Source organism: Saccharomyces eubayanus, chromosome X (genome assembly GCF_001298625.1).
Source record: "Saccharomyces eubayanus strain FM1318 chromosome X, whole genome shotgun sequence".
NCBI lineage: Eukaryota > Fungi > Ascomycota > Saccharomycetes > Saccharomycetales > Saccharomycetaceae > Saccharomyces > Saccharomyces eubayanus.
The window spans coordinates 419,425-438,291 of record NC_030985.1 but is presented as its reverse complement, the minus strand read 5'-3'; the positions used below and the strand labels follow the sequence as shown (position 1 = coordinate 438,291).

At 37.9% G+C, this 18,867-nt stretch overlaps 7 protein-coding genes across 7 annotated transcripts; 3 read left to right on the top strand and 4 right to left on the bottom strand.

Moving 5' to 3' along the window:
• Window positions 1–1,213: 1,213 nt before the first annotated feature.
• MRX12 (Mrx12p) lies at window positions 1,214–2,773 on the top strand (the record flags this gene model as incomplete). Its single annotated transcript, XM_018366108.1, has 1 exon — window positions 1,214–2,773. The coding sequence occupies one exon, from the start codon at window positions 1,214–1,216 to the stop codon at window positions 2,771–2,773; it is 1,560 nt and encodes a 519-aa protein (XP_018221314.1).
• A 373-nt stretch (window positions 2,774–3,146) lies between these two features.
• MPP10 (rRNA-processing protein MPP10) lies at window positions 3,147–4,946 on the bottom strand (the record flags this gene model as incomplete). Its single annotated transcript, XM_018366107.1, has 1 exon — window positions 3,147–4,946. The coding sequence occupies one exon, from the start codon at window positions 4,944–4,946 to the stop codon at window positions 3,147–3,149; it is 1,800 nt and encodes a 599-aa protein (XP_018221313.1).
• Window positions 4,947–5,142: 196 nt separating this feature from the next.
• Window positions 5,143–6,954, bottom strand: AVT1 (Avt1p; the record flags this gene model as incomplete). Its single annotated transcript, XM_018366106.1, has 1 exon — window positions 5,143–6,954. One exon carries the CDS (start codon window positions 6,952–6,954, stop codon window positions 5,143–5,145), a length of 1,812 nt encoding a protein of 603 aa, XP_018221312.1.
• A 2,269-nt stretch (window positions 6,955–9,223) lies between these two features.
• OST1 (dolichyl-diphosphooligosaccharide--protein glycotransferase subunit OST1) lies at window positions 9,224–10,651 on the top strand (the record flags this gene model as incomplete). The annotated part of the gene is made up of 1 exon (XM_018366105.1): window positions 9,224–10,651. The coding sequence occupies one exon, from the start codon at window positions 9,224–9,226 to the stop codon at window positions 10,649–10,651; it is 1,428 nt and encodes a 475-aa protein (XP_018221311.1).
• A 231-nt stretch (window positions 10,652–10,882) lies between these two features.
• On the bottom strand, window positions 10,883–11,239 carry COX16 (Cox16p; the record flags this gene model as incomplete). Its single annotated transcript, XM_018366104.1, has 1 exon — window positions 10,883–11,239. The coding sequence occupies one exon, from the start codon at window positions 11,237–11,239 to the stop codon at window positions 10,883–10,885; it is 357 nt and encodes a 118-aa protein (XP_018221310.1).
• A 460-nt stretch (window positions 11,240–11,699) lies between these two features.
• Window positions 11,700–12,311, top strand: SYS1 (Sys1p; the record flags this gene model as incomplete). Its single annotated transcript, XM_018366103.1, has 1 exon — window positions 11,700–12,311. The coding sequence occupies one exon, from the start codon at window positions 11,700–11,702 to the stop codon at window positions 12,309–12,311; it is 612 nt and encodes a 203-aa protein (XP_018221309.1).
• A 339-nt stretch (window positions 12,312–12,650) lies between these two features.
• On the bottom strand, window positions 12,651–18,725 carry CYR1 (adenylate cyclase; the record flags this gene model as incomplete). Its single annotated transcript, XM_018366102.1, has 1 exon — window positions 12,651–18,725. The coding sequence occupies one exon, from the start codon at window positions 18,723–18,725 to the stop codon at window positions 12,651–12,653; it is 6,075 nt and encodes a 2,024-aa protein (XP_018221308.1).
• Window positions 18,726–18,867: the final 142 nt, after the last annotated feature.

Sequence of the window (18,867 nt, the reverse complement as noted above, 5' to 3'; positions counted from 1 at the left end):
ACAACTGGATGGACAGGCACATACACAAGCACGTACTCCACTGACTCGACTTTTACAGTCGGGACAGACACTCAAACCACGCCGGAGGTGATCATTCACGTGGAGACTCCCAGCGCAGAGCAGACCTTGGCTACGGTAGTAACTTCAACTAGTACTACCGCATGGTCTAAACCTGTGGAAACTGACACACAGCGTTATACTTCATCTTTTTCTGTAACAATTAATAGCACGTCGTCAGTCTTTTTATCCACAGAACTTGAAACTTCGCATACCCCGGCTGTTAGCACTAAATCCGGGCACACTACAATAACCACTAGTGGTACTCCTGTTTCCTCTGAAAAGTCTACTACGACCACCGATAGAAATCTTTCATCATCTGCGATAAATTCCTTTAATAACTCTGCCAGCAACTCACAAACTTCTAGCCCTTTCATTTCCAGTTCTGCTCCGTATGAGTCATCTGTGCACCTAAGCAAATCATCATTAAGATCTAGTCTCGTGCATACTTCCGAGCAAGTCCCTAGTTCATCTATTAAAACGAAAACTAAAGTAACCTCTGGGTATACAACTTTGTCAACAACATCTAGAGCTTGTTCCAGTTGTTTAGATGAAACGGCAAGTCCATCTCAGAACACTAAAATTGAAACACCCATAATATCGTCCATGGTACACTACTCTTCTGCTCCAAGTAGCCGACCATCTCCGTTCAACTTACAAGTAAGCTCGATGTCTACTTCCCATTCTTTTTCAATCTACGAGGGTAAAGCTTCTGCGTTTTTCTCAAGTGAGTTCAGTACCATCTTTTTTCTTGTTTTATCGTACTTCCTATACTAGAAAACTATGAGGTACCGTACAGCAACACATCAAGGTGCGGCCTACGACATGCCCATTCATAATTGGATTATTGTTTTTTGTTCATAGACCCTATATAAACGGACTCTTCATATTTTACTTATTATAAATTTTACTTTTAGTTCTTTGTTTTAGATTCAATCCGTCATTTTCATCCAACTTCGCGCAAAAATTTCGTGCCGGTGAGTAAAGAGGAAATCGAGCCCATATGCTCTCAATTTATTACCCGAAGGTTTTCTATCACTTTTAAGCTAGGTTTTTCATTAATACTATAGGCAAACGAAAAAAAATTGATTGGGATATATTTCAATAAAGTACTATTACATTTTTTAATCTCTTATCAGTCAATCGTCCATCGAACATGTTACGTTCACTACAAACAGTTGCTGCTTTAGCTAACAGAAGATTATATTCTGTCAAATCGCACTCGAACCGAAACAAAATCATCAAAACTCTTTTGACTCATCGTTCATTCGACCCAATTCGCCGTCACTTACCTACGGATATAGCGAGTGCTGATCCGTATTCTCTCTCACAGAATGTTATCAAAAGCCTAAACACACTAGGCCTTCCCAAAGAAGATGCAGCGATAATACACAATATGATGATAGAAAACCTAAGTAACCTGGACTACAGCATTGCAACAATTCACTCCAAGAATTTGCATGAACTTGATTTGAAGCCATCAATTTCTGCAATAAAACAAATCGTCAAAAACAATCCGGGAAGAGTAGAGAGTTCATGGGAGCTTTTTACAAAATATAAAGCTTCAGTAGAAATCATTCCTGATGAGTTAATTGAGGTGGTTCTAGAAAAAATTATTAATTTCGACAATGCTGAAAAGGTCGATGGGAAAAAACAATTAACTTTTCAAGACCTGGTAAGATGTCTCTATTTAATAGATCACCTCTCTCCCAACCACGTTGTATCTTCAAAGCTCGTTGAATCGATTCTTACATACACAATAGATAATGGAATACCTAATGTTTTTGCTTTCTTGCTCAAACACAAAATACCGTTGAACTTCTTTGATAAGTATATTGATGAAATGACACCCTGCCAGATTTTTGAACTCTATAGGTTTTTCCCAATTGATGTAGTAATAACCAACATACCGATACTACATAAATGTGTAGCAGTTCTAGGTAAGAACGAAACGATCCCACTAACTGAAGAAGAAAAAGAAACGACGACAAAGTTAGAAGAAGAGGCAGAAATTGTTAAATTACAATGTCATGATAATTGGAATCTTGATATTCCAAAAGAGGATGCGTACAAAACAGAGGATGCATTCAAAAACTTATTTGTAGAAATTCAAAAAAGAGAACTAGATAGAAAAGATTTCGGATTAGCTCTTACTTTACTGAGAGTAACCGGAGTTTTTAAAGGTAACATATCCTTGTTCTTTGAGTTATATCACGAATACCTTTTGAGATTCGAACGCAACGAGGACAGCTTAATGTTTGAAGCCTTTTTAACGCTTTGCTACCAGGGCTATAAGAGAGATAACAGCAAAATGTTGCAATATGCCGAAGCTTTCGTTAAAGAGGGTACTAGTGCCAAACTTCAAAGCCAAATTTTTAGTGTACTAATTGTCGCCAATGCAAAAACAAACATCGACTTATCGCTTGAGATTTACAACTCAAACATAGCCAAGGCTCACAGAGAGAAAGACGAATCCACGGATCTTTCTGAGAGTGACATACTGACTGAGTCGCTAATTTTAGCTTTCTTATCCAAAGATGATGCCGATTTTGCCAGAGTCGTCTTTGATGGTGCATTGGGAGAGAAAGTTCTTTCAGGACCTACTGCTGCTAAAAAGATAAAGAAGCTTTTTGCACAGTACGGAGAAGCAGTAGAGGCCAAAGAAAGTATAAAAGTCATGCAATCTAGGATAGAACATTATATGGAAAATATTTAATATTATTAAGTTCCATACTTCTGTCGTATATATATACATATGTTTTTTGCAAACCCTTAGAAATGATACTAGCATTTATTTATCTAATATTTTGGACTTGCCCTGTAAAATACTCTACTTATTCTTATTTTTTTTTTAAACGAAATTAAGCATTTGCCGTTTCCGTTCTTTTGCGTAAGAAAAGTTGGATTTCATAATCAACAATCCATGAGACACTTTTCTTTTAAAAAACATTTTTCTAATGGCATTTCGAAGAATAGCCGATTACACAAGTCTATGTTTAGGAATGAATGCCAAACTAATAAATAGGTAGAGGCATATAATTTGATACTTTCTTTTTTTCTAAGTACATATTTAATTATAGTTTATGCCCTCAAAGTTTTATGTTAGTGCTATCTGGCCCCGATGTGTTTCTTTTGGTCTTACCGGCAACGTCTTTCTTTTCACCCTTTTGATTAATGATAGTGATGTTCTTCGCCCTTGACAGAGTGTCAACTACCTCATTCTTTTTAGATTTTTTGTTCAGATTTGATGAAATACCTTTTGATCTTTTTCTTTTCAAAGCCCTGCGTAATCTATTTTTATCTTCTCTAGTCAACTCATCCTTAGACATCGCAACACCGTTCTTCAAGCGGATTTCTCCCTCCTTTTCTGCCTTACCGACATTGTATATTTCTTGGGGAGCCAAAGTAGACGCATTCGACATATGAAGTGGTTGAGCATMCTCCATCGATATAGCGGGTGTTTCGACTCTGATTTCCAAGGAAGAACTTGCTGGCTTAGGAATAAAGTGTACTGATGAGAGCACGTCCAATTTATATACCAAGCCGCTGTAAAGCTCTGATATTTCAGAGTGTGCCTTTTTAAGCTCTTCACTTATAGCAGATTCATCCTCAACATGCGCGTAATCGTTCTCATATATTTCTGTTAAAGACTTTGCGGATTTGACATCACTTAACTCAAATTGCGGCCTTTGAGATTGGCGTGAGACATCTAATAGGGTTCTTCTTTGAAGGTCGTCAAAATTACTATCTTGTATCCTCCGTCTGATCATGTCTTCTAATGATTCTGTCACCTCACTTGTTATTACAGGCACAGGCTTTGCCGTTCTATCAAATTCAAGGTCCTCTGTAAGTAACGCATCATCGGGACGGTCCTTGGCCTTTACTTCACCTTTTAAGGACCACTTCTTCTCCGCAACTGCTTCCTTTTCCAATTGCTCTATCTGTTTGCTAATTTCTAATTGTTGCTTTTGAAAAGTAGATAAATTTTTGTCGTTTGAAACACCCACTGCTACAGCGTTCGAATCTTCCTCTTCATCAGCAAATAAATCCAGTTTGACTTTGTCCATTACGGAATCATGCTCCTTTTCATTCAACTCTTCATCATCTTCTAAATCGTTTACATCGACGCTTTCAGTTGGAGACATCTCTGCAGGTTTGTCAAAAAAATCTTCATAATAGACCGCCTCCTCCTCCTCCTCATCTGAAGGTATATCTTGAAAGTAATCTATCTGGTCACCTTCATTCTCCGTAGCAGCATCGGCAGCATCATAATTCTCAGCAGCTAACGTATCTCTATTGAACTTTTCAAGATCGAAAAACTTATCATTAACACCATAAGGATCAGCAGGAATTTTTTTTTGGTCTTTTTCAGAAGGCTTTTTATCTTTTTCCACATATCTTTCTTTGTTTTCTTCTATAGTAGATTCTTTGACATGCGATATAGGTTCCTCATCTTTTTCAGAAAAGCTGTCGCTGTTGTCCTGATCAGCCTCAAAAGCATCACCGGACAATATCGGTTCTTCCTCAGAATCGCTCTCAGGTTCTCCTTCTGCTGCCGAGTTTGCATCGTCATCATCAGAAAGATCGTTAGAAGGCACAGCAACATTTTTAAGCTCTTGAATTCTCTCAATCAAATCACCGTCAATACTATCAAGAACTAGTTTGACTTGCCACCAAATTTGATTCGCATCTAAACCATCGACGGTGATTTCGTCTAAATCTGTTTTCTTCATAGTATTTTCATTTTTGCAAATACTGATAACAGAATCTATATATCCTTTGACATCTTTAGAGATTGCAGAAGAATCCTTCAAAATGATGCTACCTGCATCGGATCGCAATGCTTCAACAAGTCCTGACATTATATCGCTATGCTTAGGGCTTTTCATATATACATCAACTCTTCATAAAATACTATTGCTTCTTCAAGAGCTCATCGCAAAAAAGAAAATTTTCAACTTTCAAAGCTGGCGGCCGTCACCTAAAAGAAAATAGTCTTACACGAAAAAAAAAATGTAATATATTCTCACCTGCAAACGTATGTAGTTAAGATAAATATTTTTAAAAAAGGGCGAATATCTGTAGCTAAGAAATGATTGCAGCACCAACTCCCAATGTAGACAACACGACACTGGCACATATTGTTATGTAACAGGCCATTCTTTCCCAAGGTTTGATGGTAGTCTTGCATATCCTTAAATAAAACCAACATGGCAAAATTAGACAAATTGCGAAACACAAGCCTGCACCCAAAAACGCAATGATCTTGTCAAATTCAGGGAGGCTTATAGCTATTAAAACGAAAACAACATTAATGAAAATTCTATTGAATAGCTGAAGACCTTTCGAAATTCTTCTTTTCATAGGGCTGTCCGCTTCATCGATCTGTTGCACGTTCATAAAAACGTCTAACACGGAAACAATCGGCCTTGCACTCAAAGGAGTTTTGGCAATAGGAATAATTGTCATAAGTGCTGAAATTAGAGCATATACGAACTTCGGATATCCCTCCGTTAGCAAAACATTCTTGGTAATTTCATCCTTAACCAAATTACCAAACATTAAAAAACCTATAACGGCAGTACCTATGTCAGTGACCGATGTTATCTTATAAGTTGTTTTTAAACAGTCCTTAAATTTACCTGGATGTCTCATATCCGTCTTCAAATTTGGGAAAACTGCATGTCCTCCCCAGCATGCGCTAAGCAATCCTATAGATAAGCAAAGATGCTTGAAGTCCAATGGCCACATGTTTGTTTCCATCGGATTGAGCAATGAGCCTGGTGAAGATGCCTTGTATAGTCCGCAACAACAGATGACCAATACAGTTCCTGTTGTTGAAAGGATACCCAGAAGTGAAACATTAGAGAGAACGCTCAATGGTATGAAAACTGGGGGTGTAATAAAAAAGAATGAAACAATCTTGAAAAAAGTGGTAGAGTATTGAGGAAATAAAGCGTTTAAAGAATCTCCAAACAAGATCACAAGGGTCACTCCGCTACCAAGTAGATCAAGCGTAAAGAGAGCTGAAATCAACGCACGGCCTTTAGAACCAAATGCTGCATAGCCCAAATCTGCATATGATATCAAAGTCGGATCTGTGTCTAAACACCTGGACAAAAGTTCAGCTGTACAGAAAGTTCCTAAAGCGAAAATAGAAAGTAAGGTAAATCCCAAAACCCAGCCGGCATATCTCAATCCGAGTGGTAATGCTAAAAGTCCAATGCCAATTAACACATTAATTGAGTTGAAGATGGTTTGTGGGCCGGTTGATTGACCAGCAAGTAAAGTCACGACCTTACCATCTACGCCTTCCACTCTTTTTACCACAATTGATTCCATATCATTATTCGCATAATTCCTCCCTGCACCTCCGCTTATCATTTCAGTTAAAGAAGCAGTAGGGCGTAGTATTGACCCAGAATCGCCAATCATAGAATTTTGGATGGATCCGTAGTCATCATCGTGGATTGCCATACTAGCTGTACTAATTCTGTCAAAATTATTTGCCGCGTTGCTGATGCGTGGACGACCAGAACTATTTAAGGTGACCGATAATCTCCTGCCGTCCATAGCCGGTGCCAAAGTATCTGGGTCGTACGTTTCATCGTTAGTATCTTTGAAGAACGATCTTTCATTATCTGCGTTTAATTCGATGTTACGAAACGAATTAGCTCTTCTCAATGAAGTTGCGAATCGACTTATAGAATTAACACCCTTGAAAGAGCCAACTGGTTGGTCTAGGATAGACTGCCTCCGAGTCGTGAACCCATCAGATTGAAACTGCGATGTAGCATCGTCTGGTGAAAATTCTGAACCTCTATTCAAAGGAATCGAAATATAGTGTACCTCAGAGCGTTTGCGACCATTGGGATTTGACGGTTCTTGCTCAGGCATCTAGGTATTAGAGTTTCAATATGCGGAGCGACTTATCTATCTCAAAACCACCGTGTATGACTTTCCGTTTCCTAGAACGCTTTCATTTGAACACATTTTCGAGAATCTTCAATTTTTCACTTATTTATTTATATTCACTCTTTCTCACTAACCCACACCGCGGAGCATAGATAAGAAAAGAAAAAAAACGATCCCAAAAACAAACAAAGGGCTAGGCAAAACGCGTCAAGTATGACGTGGTCTCAAATATTTTAATTTGTAGCTTAGTACTTGGCTATTCGCAGAAGAAAAATAAAAAGAACAATACTATAAATGTAAGAAAAGCCTGTCGTCCACTTCTGCCATTCAAAAAAGCTTTGAAATTTAATTTGCAAAATTCGTCACTAGTCACGTGAATAAATAAATTTTAAGTAAATTATTATTTAATTGCCTTGTAAAATTATCTGAAAAATAAATATATACTTTTTTAAAAAAACGTATGGGTATGCGCTCCGAACAAGATCTTATTGTTTAAACATATTATACTGATTTTTCTAAATGCCCGTTTGGTTTGTTGATCAAACGTTTATCAAAAGAATTTTGGAGCGCGTCCATAGTAGTCAGCTTCCTTAGTAGCCTATATGTCCGAAATTAATCCAGAACACTCACTATTATATGAGCAGAACGTACGTATGTCAAATGTATTTCTCAGGATGAGCCTGCTCATTCAGGACGGAGAGTAATTACACATCTTGCGAGCTGTACGGAATGCAGATAACTCTCTGGCTAGAATAATGCATCTTTTGTTGACCACATCTTATGTTAAGTATGGCAATTAGTTGCGTATTCCTGACTCAAATACATTTGGGAAGAAGAGACCAAAACAACGTTTCTGAAGAAAAGAAAGGCATGTAAGTTACGTACTTAATATATCTTATATATGTGTGTAAATCCATATGCATTTATAAACAAAAAGGAGCTGAAAAGAGAAATGGAGAGACATCTTTTTCTTCTTCTATAGTCTTTCGTACTCGTCTGGGTAGAATATCAAACGTTCCACACCAGCTTCTGTCAAAACAACCATTCTGATGACACCGCCAGAAGAGCCGTCCCATTTAATAGCTTGCGATAGCGAATGCTTTATGAAATCTACCGTTTCTTCCTTTGTCATGTTTTCTTTAAAGTTCTTATCACAATACCCATATATGAAGGTAGACCCAGAACCTGCGATGGCGTATGGTAGTTTATGGACAGAACCACCCAACGGGATGGTGTATACTTCTCCTTTATTCTTGTCATCATACCCAGCAACAATTATACCGGCTGTTAGGTTATCTTTATTCTCATAGCATAGTTCTTTAAATATAGCGGCTGCAGTCTCTGTGGAAGGGGTCCCATATTGAGAGGTATACAATTCTAAATGATATTGAACAATGTCAGCAACTGCTTGCGTATCTGCTGCAGAACCAGATCTACAGCACCAAATTTTGTCGTGGACTCTCGTCAATTTATCTGTTACACGGTTAGCAATATAGGCCCCAGTAGTGGTACGTGAATCGGCACCTAATATTACACCGTCCTTGAATGTTACGGCCATACTAATTTAAAATTAGTTGAAAAACAACCTAATAGTTAGTAATTGAGTGTCTAACTGAAGAATTTCTTTATTATTCAACAAAGAACAATAAAGGAAGGAAAAAACCCTTTATACATACATTGAGGTACCTAAACTGACCTCGCCCTTTTTCAAACGATTGATGTCCACTTGAATCCCATTCATGTTGATATTGCTATTAGTTTCCTTGGAAGATAGCTTTGTTTGACTATACCTATCCTGCTATTTTATAGAAATTGTGTTTAAATTGCATTTCAAAGCTTTCCCTTTTTGCCACCGAATTTCGCTACGAGTTGAAAACGACAAAAATGAAAGGAAATCTATTGATGAGGTAGACACCGCACATAATTGCATATATCATATTGAATAAAGTAAGTTCACGGTCTTCAGACGGGCATCAAGGATAATATATTTACCAATTGTCTCGTAAGCAACTTGCCCTCTGTTATATATGGGGTGGTTTCCAATTATCTATAGTAATAGGCCATTGTAGCTCTTCTTTTACGGGACAGGGTAAGTAGGCGCGTAGTACTTTTTCGTTCTTTTGCAAGAGGTTCAGGAAGAAGTGAGCACGGTAGATGAACGTTATGTAAAAGGTGAGATGCTTCATTAAAAAGCGTTCCATTGTTTCTTCAACTTGAAACCCGAAACACACATTCGAAGTTGGTACTGACAATGAAAGGTGCTTGGTTTTCCTGGATAGCAGGATTATTCCTATTTTACAACGTGTCTTTGGCTGCACAATATGTACCACCTGCAACTTGGGAAAACGTTGATTACAAGAGAACGGTAGATGTATCAAATGCTTACATTTCTGAGACAATTGAAATAACCGTCAAAAATATAGCTAATGAACCGGCAACTGAGTACTTTGCTGTTTTTGAAAGTGATATTTTCAATAAGATTTCCTTTTTCTCTGCTTATTTGAGCGACAAGGCCTTTTTCTTGAATAGTCAGCTGTTTGTCAATTCTACTACGGAAAACAGCGACGAAGAGAGTAATGATACTAGATACGGGATTATTGAATTTCCAAACGCGATTCCTCCTCAGGAGGAAATTTCCTTTGTGATCAAGAATTTTTACAATACCGTTGGTGTTCCTTATCCCGAGCATATTGGAATGTCGGAAGAACAGCATTTACTATGGGAAACAAACAGATTGCCACTTTCTGCGTATAATACCAAGAAGGGTTCTTTAAAAATTATCGGTAGTTCTTCGTTCGAAGAATTCCGTCCTCCAAATGACGAGAGTTTAATAGGGAAAACTACCGGCAAGGTTTTCGAGTTTGGACCTTGGGAAAATATTCCCAAACTCTCTAACAAAGAAAGGTTGGCGGTCGTTTATTCTCATAACGCACCATTAAATGAAGTCACTAATTTGAAAAGAGATGTTTGGCTTTCCCACTGGGCTTCTACCATCCAATTTGAAGAATACTACGAATTAACTAACAAAGCTGCAAAGTTAACTAAAGGATTTTCAAGATTGGAATTGATGAAGCAAATCCAAAATCAAAACATCAGAGAAACTCACTTTGTTACCGTCTTAGACATGTTACTACCTAATGATGCTACTGATCATTATTTTACTGATTTGGTTGGGCTTGTTTCCACCTCACATGCAGAACGTGACCATTTTTTTATAAGACCAAGATTCCCCTTGTTTGGAGGCTGGAACTATAATTTCACAGTTGGCTGGACTAACCCATTGTCCGATTTCTTACATATATCTGCTGACTCAAGTGAGAAATATGTTGCTTCTATCCCATTGCTCAATGGCCCATTGGACACTGTATATGACAATGTTGAATTATCAATATTTCTTCCAGAAGGTGCAAAAATTGTCGATATCGATTCTCCTGTCCCCTTTACAAAGGTTTCTGTAGAAACGCAAAAATCATATTTTGACCTAAATAAGGGCCATGTTAAGCTGACTTTCCAATACAGGAATTTGATTACGCAAGTTGCCAACGGTCAAGTTTTGATTAAATATGATTACTCAAAGAATTCGTTTTTCAAAAAGCCTCTATCCATTGCTTGCTACATTTTTGCGGCATTGATGGGGTTCTTCTTTTTAAAAACGTTGAATCTAAGTTTAACAAACTAATTTGTGGAATGAATGGTATATATTTTATGAACGTGACCAGAAAATTTCAATGTGTAATTACTATATAGATTATATAGATAACAATTTCAACAAATAAAAATATTGGCAAGCAGTTTTGGACATTCTCGAGTCCTTTTCTACAAAAGCTGATGAATGCATATTTGAATGAAATCGTTAAGGGAAATGCAGGTACTTGAGGAACGATTCTTGAAGTAATCTCAGAGTAAACGATTACCAAACATTTTCTGATTCGTCCTTTAATCTAGTCACACGCACAGGTTCCCAATCCTCTTCTGAAAGACCTTGTAGACGGTAGTATTCTTCTTTTATGTCGAATTCTCTTTGACTATTCTTCATTTTTAATATATCTTCTTCATTAAGTTCCTGGACTTTACGATCACTTCGCTCATATTTGATTGCTGTAAAGCTTGATAACCAAATAGAGCCTAGTGCTATTGTTGCGCAAAATGGTAAACCAAAGTATAAGAAGGGGTGCTTGCTCAGGGATCTTTTATATCGTCCTGCTAACGATGCTTCATACGCTAACTGCTGTTTTCTCGATCTGAATTTTTTCCCTCCAAATGACATTTAAGAGACAGATGGCCTTAAACTCCAAATACGTCCTATATACAATTCCCGTTGTAATACAGCGCCTTCTTTATTGTCATGATTTCTACTAAACAAAGTAAGAGAAGTGCACTTGTTTCACGAAGAGCTGTCATAGGGGCATAACCCGGCTTCGCGCATCACTTTATTAAAGATACCATAGAAGTCATTGGCCAAATAGTGCAGCAAGATAGATGGCACCAACATATCTGTGCAGGCATTATTGACTTTAAAATATCAGTGATGCACGAGTACGTTGTAGTGCAGCAGCTGGAGCAACGTGGGTTGTAAGGGCTACTTTCCCCCGGCAAAGTGAGTCCGTGTTTCGCGATCTTGCTGTAATGTTCTGTGACTTCATGTAAAGAGATGATCTTTAGAAAGGCTGAGTAAGGTACACACATTCAAATGGAACAGTAGTGATATGCATTAGCGCTAGTGTAATATGGTTTCGATAAGAAGATACTTGCGCATACCGAATGAATTAAAACCGTCTCAGATCTTTAAACAAGATTCTCTTTCTCCTAGTAAGATTGGTCTTCAAATAGTCCTTTTACAAATTTTCTATTATACTACTGCTACCATTCTTTTCTATTGCTGGGGGAAACTAGCAGGTTACGATCTAGAAATCAAGAATTGGCTTTTCTCTTGGGAGAACATTGAGTTTACGAACGCTTATGGTCTTTCACTATCGCTGCTGTGGCTTTTGGACTCATTAGTATGTGTCTTCTTTTTGACAGTTATTGTTGGTAGAAGCAAACTGGCATGGGACTTTGCCATTACCATACACGCCATTAATTTTATAGTGGTATCTTTCTACACGTGGGAATTACCTTCCTTTTCGTGGTTTTTCCTTCAAGTTTTGTCATCATTAATACTGATATTTTTGGGAACATGGACGACGAGGTGGAAAGAGCTTAGAGACACTTTTTTCGAGGGTTTAGTTGACTCTAACGAGGGACAAAGCCAACCGACCGCATCAAGTCAAGAGCATAGTGATCACACACTACTAGGCCAATCACAAATACAACTCAAAGATTTAGAGAGTCAAATATAAAAGGTGAGAGAGAAAAAGAACCAAAGTAATCGCACCGATCTCCTCGAGTTATCAAAGAGGAAAGAGAAACCGCCTGAAAAATTATATATGCTATAACATTATAGACATTAGGTATCTGTCTTTCTTTACCGGTTATAGACTAAAACTCGGTTATATATACTCTGCGTTGGCACTATGTCTAATCAATGTCAATATAGAAACAATAAAAGGTTCTAGGACAGTTAACTGTCAAATGTTACAACTATTTTTACAATATATAGATGGAATCTAATATGCTAGAGCGCACAAACACGAATATCTAACTATGGTTAAATAGCGCTATAAATATGCAAACGGATATCATGCTGATAGATCCCTAACTACTTTGACTATTTCTAAAAGCTCATCAACGATACTAAAAATATTGCTCTGACCAAATGATTTATCGTTTCTACATATCTCCAATCCTGAAGATCTCTGTTGCCGTAGATGCAGTAGTGCCACGCTGGATTCAATTCTAGTGATTACATGATCAAAAAATAACAAAGCATCCTTTTCTGAGATTGATTGCATAATACCATTTTCTACCTTTGGGTTAAATTTGATATAACTTCCCTCTGTTCGAGAGTCTAATTCAATGAAGCCACCACTCAAAGCCGAAATCACAGACTCTAGTTTATTTGAAACTACTCTTAGACGAAACAACATCGATTCGTTAATTAGTTTTGACTGTTCATCTTCAGATGCAAATTCATGCCTGGAGGTAAGAATCTTAGGATATGCGATCGTAACAAGTTCTTTGGTTTCTAGCCCCTTTAGTTTGTGTTCACCAAAATCGAAAAACTCCCAGCCGATGCTTTCTAGCATTGCAATTTCCCTTTCCAGGATTTCCCCGACAATTTCTTCACCATATACTTCTTTTAACGACTCCTTGCCCTTTACTACACGCTCATGATACTTCATTATCTTATTGAATTCGGAATAGAAATCACTACTCATTGCTATCTGGCCCCCGTCAGCAACACCCTGGACTCTCGCTGCCTTATTTACCATTGGTCCTAAATAGTCCATTCTTTGAGTCACTAAATCAAGCTCTGGAACGGGACAACCCCAATGAATACCCATTCTAACTGATAAACCTTGATAAATAATGTTGCCGTTTCTATCTGTAACCTGGCAACCGTCTTGAACAGAGGTAATCTCTTCTGGCCACTGTGCATCCAAAAGTTTCAATTGGACACTTAAGCACCATGTTAGGCCACTAGTTGGTGTTGGAAACGCTACCATAAAGGCATCACCCTCTGTTTTTACTTCGTAACCTCCGTAAATCCGTAGTTGACGACGCATAATATCGTTGTGAGTTTTTATAGCGGTCCTCATTGCGTTCGGAAATAGCTCCCACAAAAACGTTGAACTCTTTATATCGGTGAATACCATCGCTAGGTTACCTGTTGGTGGAGAAATTTCAGGTTGTAGCCTTCTTAATGTGGTATCTTCGAATGTGTTTCTTCTTGTCATTAAAGAGCTTTTATTCAGGGTAAATCTATTCTGTTGCTGGACGTTTTCATAAAGAGCAAGACATAAAATAGTAATGTTTTCAGTGCAACCATAAGCCATAGCATGGTCCTTCAATTCTGCTGCTGCGCGAAGTGGATCGGTACTATTCTCACGAGCAATATCACAGACCGTATCTACATCCATGTATTCCCATAACTTATGTGTTGCTACGATTAGCATTTCGTCTGCCTTTGTCAGAGTTACGACAGAAATGTCAGGAGAGGCATGAATGTGAGGAAGCAAATCAAAAAACCCGACAGCTCGAGATACGTCTACAACGCCATCCAATTTAGCATTGTTTACATACCCGCCAGATATCCGAATTCTTTCGTACTCTTCTCTCTTTGTTGGGAGATGTTGTTTAGTCAACGTTTGGTAATCACCATTATTCTTGGATAAGACCGCCATACAATCACCCAGGTTTGCCGCAAAAAGTCTTTTTCCTCTGATGTATATCACAGTAGAACAAGCACCACTTAGTAGATCCGCGTATGATAGGTTAGCGACATCAGCGCCATTATCGACAGAATTTAGCATCCCGTTGATCTCCTTATTTAATTGCAAAAAACTAAAACGAAGAGCAGTTCTTATATTGTCGTCCGTGTCGTCTCCGTATCTTTCCAGTTGTCTAATTAATATTTTATCATAAATATCTCTGACGATTCTCGAGATATTATGGCCATAATCGGCATTTTGATTTTTGCTGTCATGAAGACACAGTAAGCACTCGTCGTCATTTCCACGAAATCTTTCAAAAGTAACATCACGAGATGATACATAGTCTCTTTGACCCAGTGTATCTGCAACACCATAGCGCATTCCGTTAATAATCGATGCAGTAGTTCTTAAACGAAAATTGACATTTTCATCCGGAACTTTGGTAGTATTTAAAGTTACGTCCATTAACCCCAACACCTTTAATTGAGGTAGTACAGTTAGATCTGACAAATCAGCGTTAATATCGTGACTTGCAAAGGACTTTATTTCAAACCTACGATTTCCTGAAAAATTCAAATACTTTAATTCTTTATTGTCCCTCCAATTCCAATCATAGTGATAGTTCGATATGTTATACTTTAATTGATTAGCTCCAACGTCAAATACGCTTAGCTGAGACAGTTTTGATAATTCGGCAGGTAAAGATAACATTTGGTTACTATTCAACATCAAAGTTTTCAGACAACTCCATTTCAAAACTGTATCACCTGATAATGTTGTAAGCTTGTTACCAGAGAGGTACAATTCAGTAATACTCTCAAGCTTCATGTGCGATACATCAGAAAAATTGTTATAAGCGAGATTTAGCACTTTTAGATTGACAAAGCAGTTAAAGAGCGGCCACATAGCGTCGTCAAATTGATTATCTGCGGCCACAAAAAACATCAAGCTCTTTGACAGTTTCGAACCATATGACATATTATGATAAAAGGAGTTTTCCAAGCTTGAATTACCGAATGCGTTCGATGAAATATTTAGAGATGTTAGCTCAAGATTTTCCATACCATCAACAAAGTCTCTTATGTTGTTAGAATGTAGGTCTAATGACCTTAAACTCTTAAGCTGCGACAACTCCGGTGGAATATACTCTAATTTGTTTCTCGCTACGGAAAGAAAAACCAATTTGGTCAACTTTGAAATTTCCTCTGGTATTCTGGTTAAATTATTCTGATTCAACTCTAGTTTTTCGAGGAACGATAATTTGGTGAGTAGTTCTCCAGGAATACTAGACAACTGCGCTTTGTTTAACGTCAAACTTGTCATATTCGTAGGATAAAAATCTTTAAAAGATATGGAAGTAATTGGGTTTTCTTGGATTTCAAGGGTTCTTAACTTAGGCAAAGTGTCCTCAAAATTAGATATTCTATTATCTGTCAAAAAGAGGTTTTGCAAATTAGATGCGTTGGTTTTAATTGATGATATTCTGTTATACCTTAGGTTCAAAGTTCTTAAGTTGGTCATTTCCGATAAGTTACCTATATAGTTCACTTTATTGTGAGAGAGGTTCATTTTTGCAAGCTTTACTAGCTGCTTTGTGGACTTCGGTAAGCTCTGAATTTTATTATATGATAGATCTACTTGTAAAAGGTTGGTACAATGGTTGATAACTTCTGGGTAGTGCATGAACTTATTTGAAGACAGATCCAACAGTTGAAGATTCTTTAATTCAACAAATCCGGCGGGTAGACTTTCAAGTTCATTACATTGAAGATTTAGTATTGTTAGGTTACCCAACTTCATAATTGAATTTGGGACTTTTCTTATGAAATTCCTCTGTAATTCTAATGATACTAGTTTGTATGCCTCTGTAATATTGGAAGGAAATTTGGAGGCCCTGATGTTAACCATTCTTAAACTGAGTAACTTTATTGAACTTTCTATAAATTCCAACGGTAAGAAAATGTTTGCATTATTTGACACATCCAAACTTTCTATTTCTGACGTATGTTGGTAAAAAATTATAGGAGGTGTAGTTAGATCCATGTTTCTCAAGTCCACGTGAACGAATTCACTTCTCATTATTCTTTGCTCTTGTTCTGGTGTAAAGTGAGAAGGCGTTACGGGATGAAAAAGAAATTTGAAAACAAAACTTAGATCTTCAATACCCATAATATGAAGCGGATCTGACTTTCGATAGCCGTTTAAAAGTAAAAGCTTTCTTTCAATTAAAATAGGCTTGGATGTCGGTCTTAAAATCTTGGATAATTTCCCCACTTTCAAGGAAATTTGAAAGTTCCCTTGTGCGGTGATGTTGAATTTTCTTTTCAGTGCAGGGATTATCTCTTCAACGGTAGTTGCTGGAGTGCAGGATAGAGTAGTGAAGGTGTCGTCAGTGTTGAAAATACGAATTGCATAATGCCTTTTGGGATCTAGATCACTGAAGTCTTTATAGTAATGTTCCAGTTGACACTCGACCTCATCATCTTTCTCATCCTGTAATAATAATCCTGAACCATTCTGAGTGCCATCTGACGAATTCATATTTACTGAGGATGATGTAAATTTTTTAGTATACGATTTCGCTTTATTCAAAGTCGGTGTTTTGTTATCTTCATCTTGGTTAGCTTCCATATACGCATTGGTATATGAAGACGAATCACTACATGAGGAAGAATCCTCTGAGCTAATCGATGAAGACGGCAAGGATGAGGAAGTGGATGAAGTGTCGTAGTCCCCGTCTAAATTTGATGGAGCATCTCGTATACTCGGGGGGCTCATAGTCAAGTTACTTCTTAGACGGTTCACAGACTTCGGGTCAACTGAGTTCTTTCCGTCGTTTGAAATATTTTCTTTTAATATATCAACAAAGCTTGAATTACTAGCGTCCGCTGTAATTGACGACGCATTATCTTTCAGGTCCTGATGGTGATGGTGATGGCGACTTTTGTGGTAACGAGAGTCTTTTTTGGATAGCGGTGCCGGTGACATTGGATCAAGCGGGTCGGCATCTATACTTGTTCTTCGTGATTTAGACCTTCCTTTGGGCTTTGATTTTTTCCTTTTAGTTTCTACATCCCAACTCTGTGGTGCTACCCATTGTGACCTATCATTTGAAGTTGAGGTAAAATTAGGGTTAGGAACAGCTGCAGCTCTAGCAAGATCAGCCATCGAAACAGATTTTCTTGGACCTTCTGGCATAGCTACCGTCTTAGGCGAGGCTGTTTCAGTACCATACGTAGAATTTATTGTAGAGTTGGCAGCCGTAGGCGGAATAGTCTTTGTTATATCAGTCACATCTTCAAGGTTCGTATCCAACCTGAAAAGGGATGGCTTATATGCAATAGGCTTTTCCATCGTCGGTACTACAGCTTCGCTTTCATCTTCAATACTAGGGATTTCTGGAATGTTATCATTGGGCTTTAATGCGACTTTGTTATTAGAGCGATCAGCAGATTCGCTATCAACGCTTTCTTTACTTTTAGTAGTCGGCGATATATTAGGTATATTATGATGGATAGCATGGCTCCCTGAAGTCGCCATACTTGCATTGTCACTGTTTGTAATTGAGCTCACATTAGAACCTCTTCTACTGCTTGAAGAGGATGTAGATCCTAGTAAAAAACTTTTTCTGTGTGAACGTTTGCTATTAGGAACATCCGACGAATGCAACGTACTCTCTGGTGGTGGAGCAATTTTTGGTTTGATTTGTTTGTCCGCACTTATATTATTTACATCGTGAACAGAAGATCCACGAACTAAAGAGGACATTTTTCTTCTTAAAGTATTCGGCACATTATCTGCCAAGTGGGAAGATAGTGTGGAGTCCTTCGATGGCTTTCTATTTGCGGGCGCGGGAGTGGCTGTTGACAGGGATAAGCTAGCAACTCTATTATCCTTACCTGCCTTATTATTGTCGTGGCTACTCGATCCTGCAAATCTCTTGAACAAGCTTTCAGCAAACGACTGCTTCCTATTGGGCAAAAACTGCATATGATGGTGGTCATGATGTGGCTCATGATGGCTGTAAGAGGATAGGTAGTTATGGGTTTTGGAAGAGTTCAAAGCGTAATCGTGGTTTTTAGAATCATCATGGTTGCTATTGATCGAAAGACTACTTAATGTTTTCTTCAGCAGATGTGGGCCCCTTTTCATTCTTGGCTCTGCAGGCCTTGAATGTCCTGTGTTTGAAGTATTTGCGTCGTCTACGCTATTCGGAGCAATGCTTTCTTTGCTTTTAGTCATGGAAAGCGAACGAGGGCTATAATAACTATATGCACTATTCCTTCTTGACTTGTTCCCATTATTTTGTTCGTAATGCTTCTTGAACTTGGGTGAGTCATCGTGTGCTTTCACATCATATGTTTCCGAGGGTAAATTCTGTAAATCTTGTTGTTCATGAGAGCCAGAGGTTTCTGGACTAGTAGCATGATTTGATGACATTTCGTCCTCCGGGTTTTCTTTTGCTGTATTTTGCTTGTTTGGCAATATTTCTTAGCGATGATAATAAAGGAAAGTATTTGTTGCTCTTCAAAACGCGGTGAGAGTATCTCTTCAGTTTCTCTCTTTTGTTTATTATATGTTT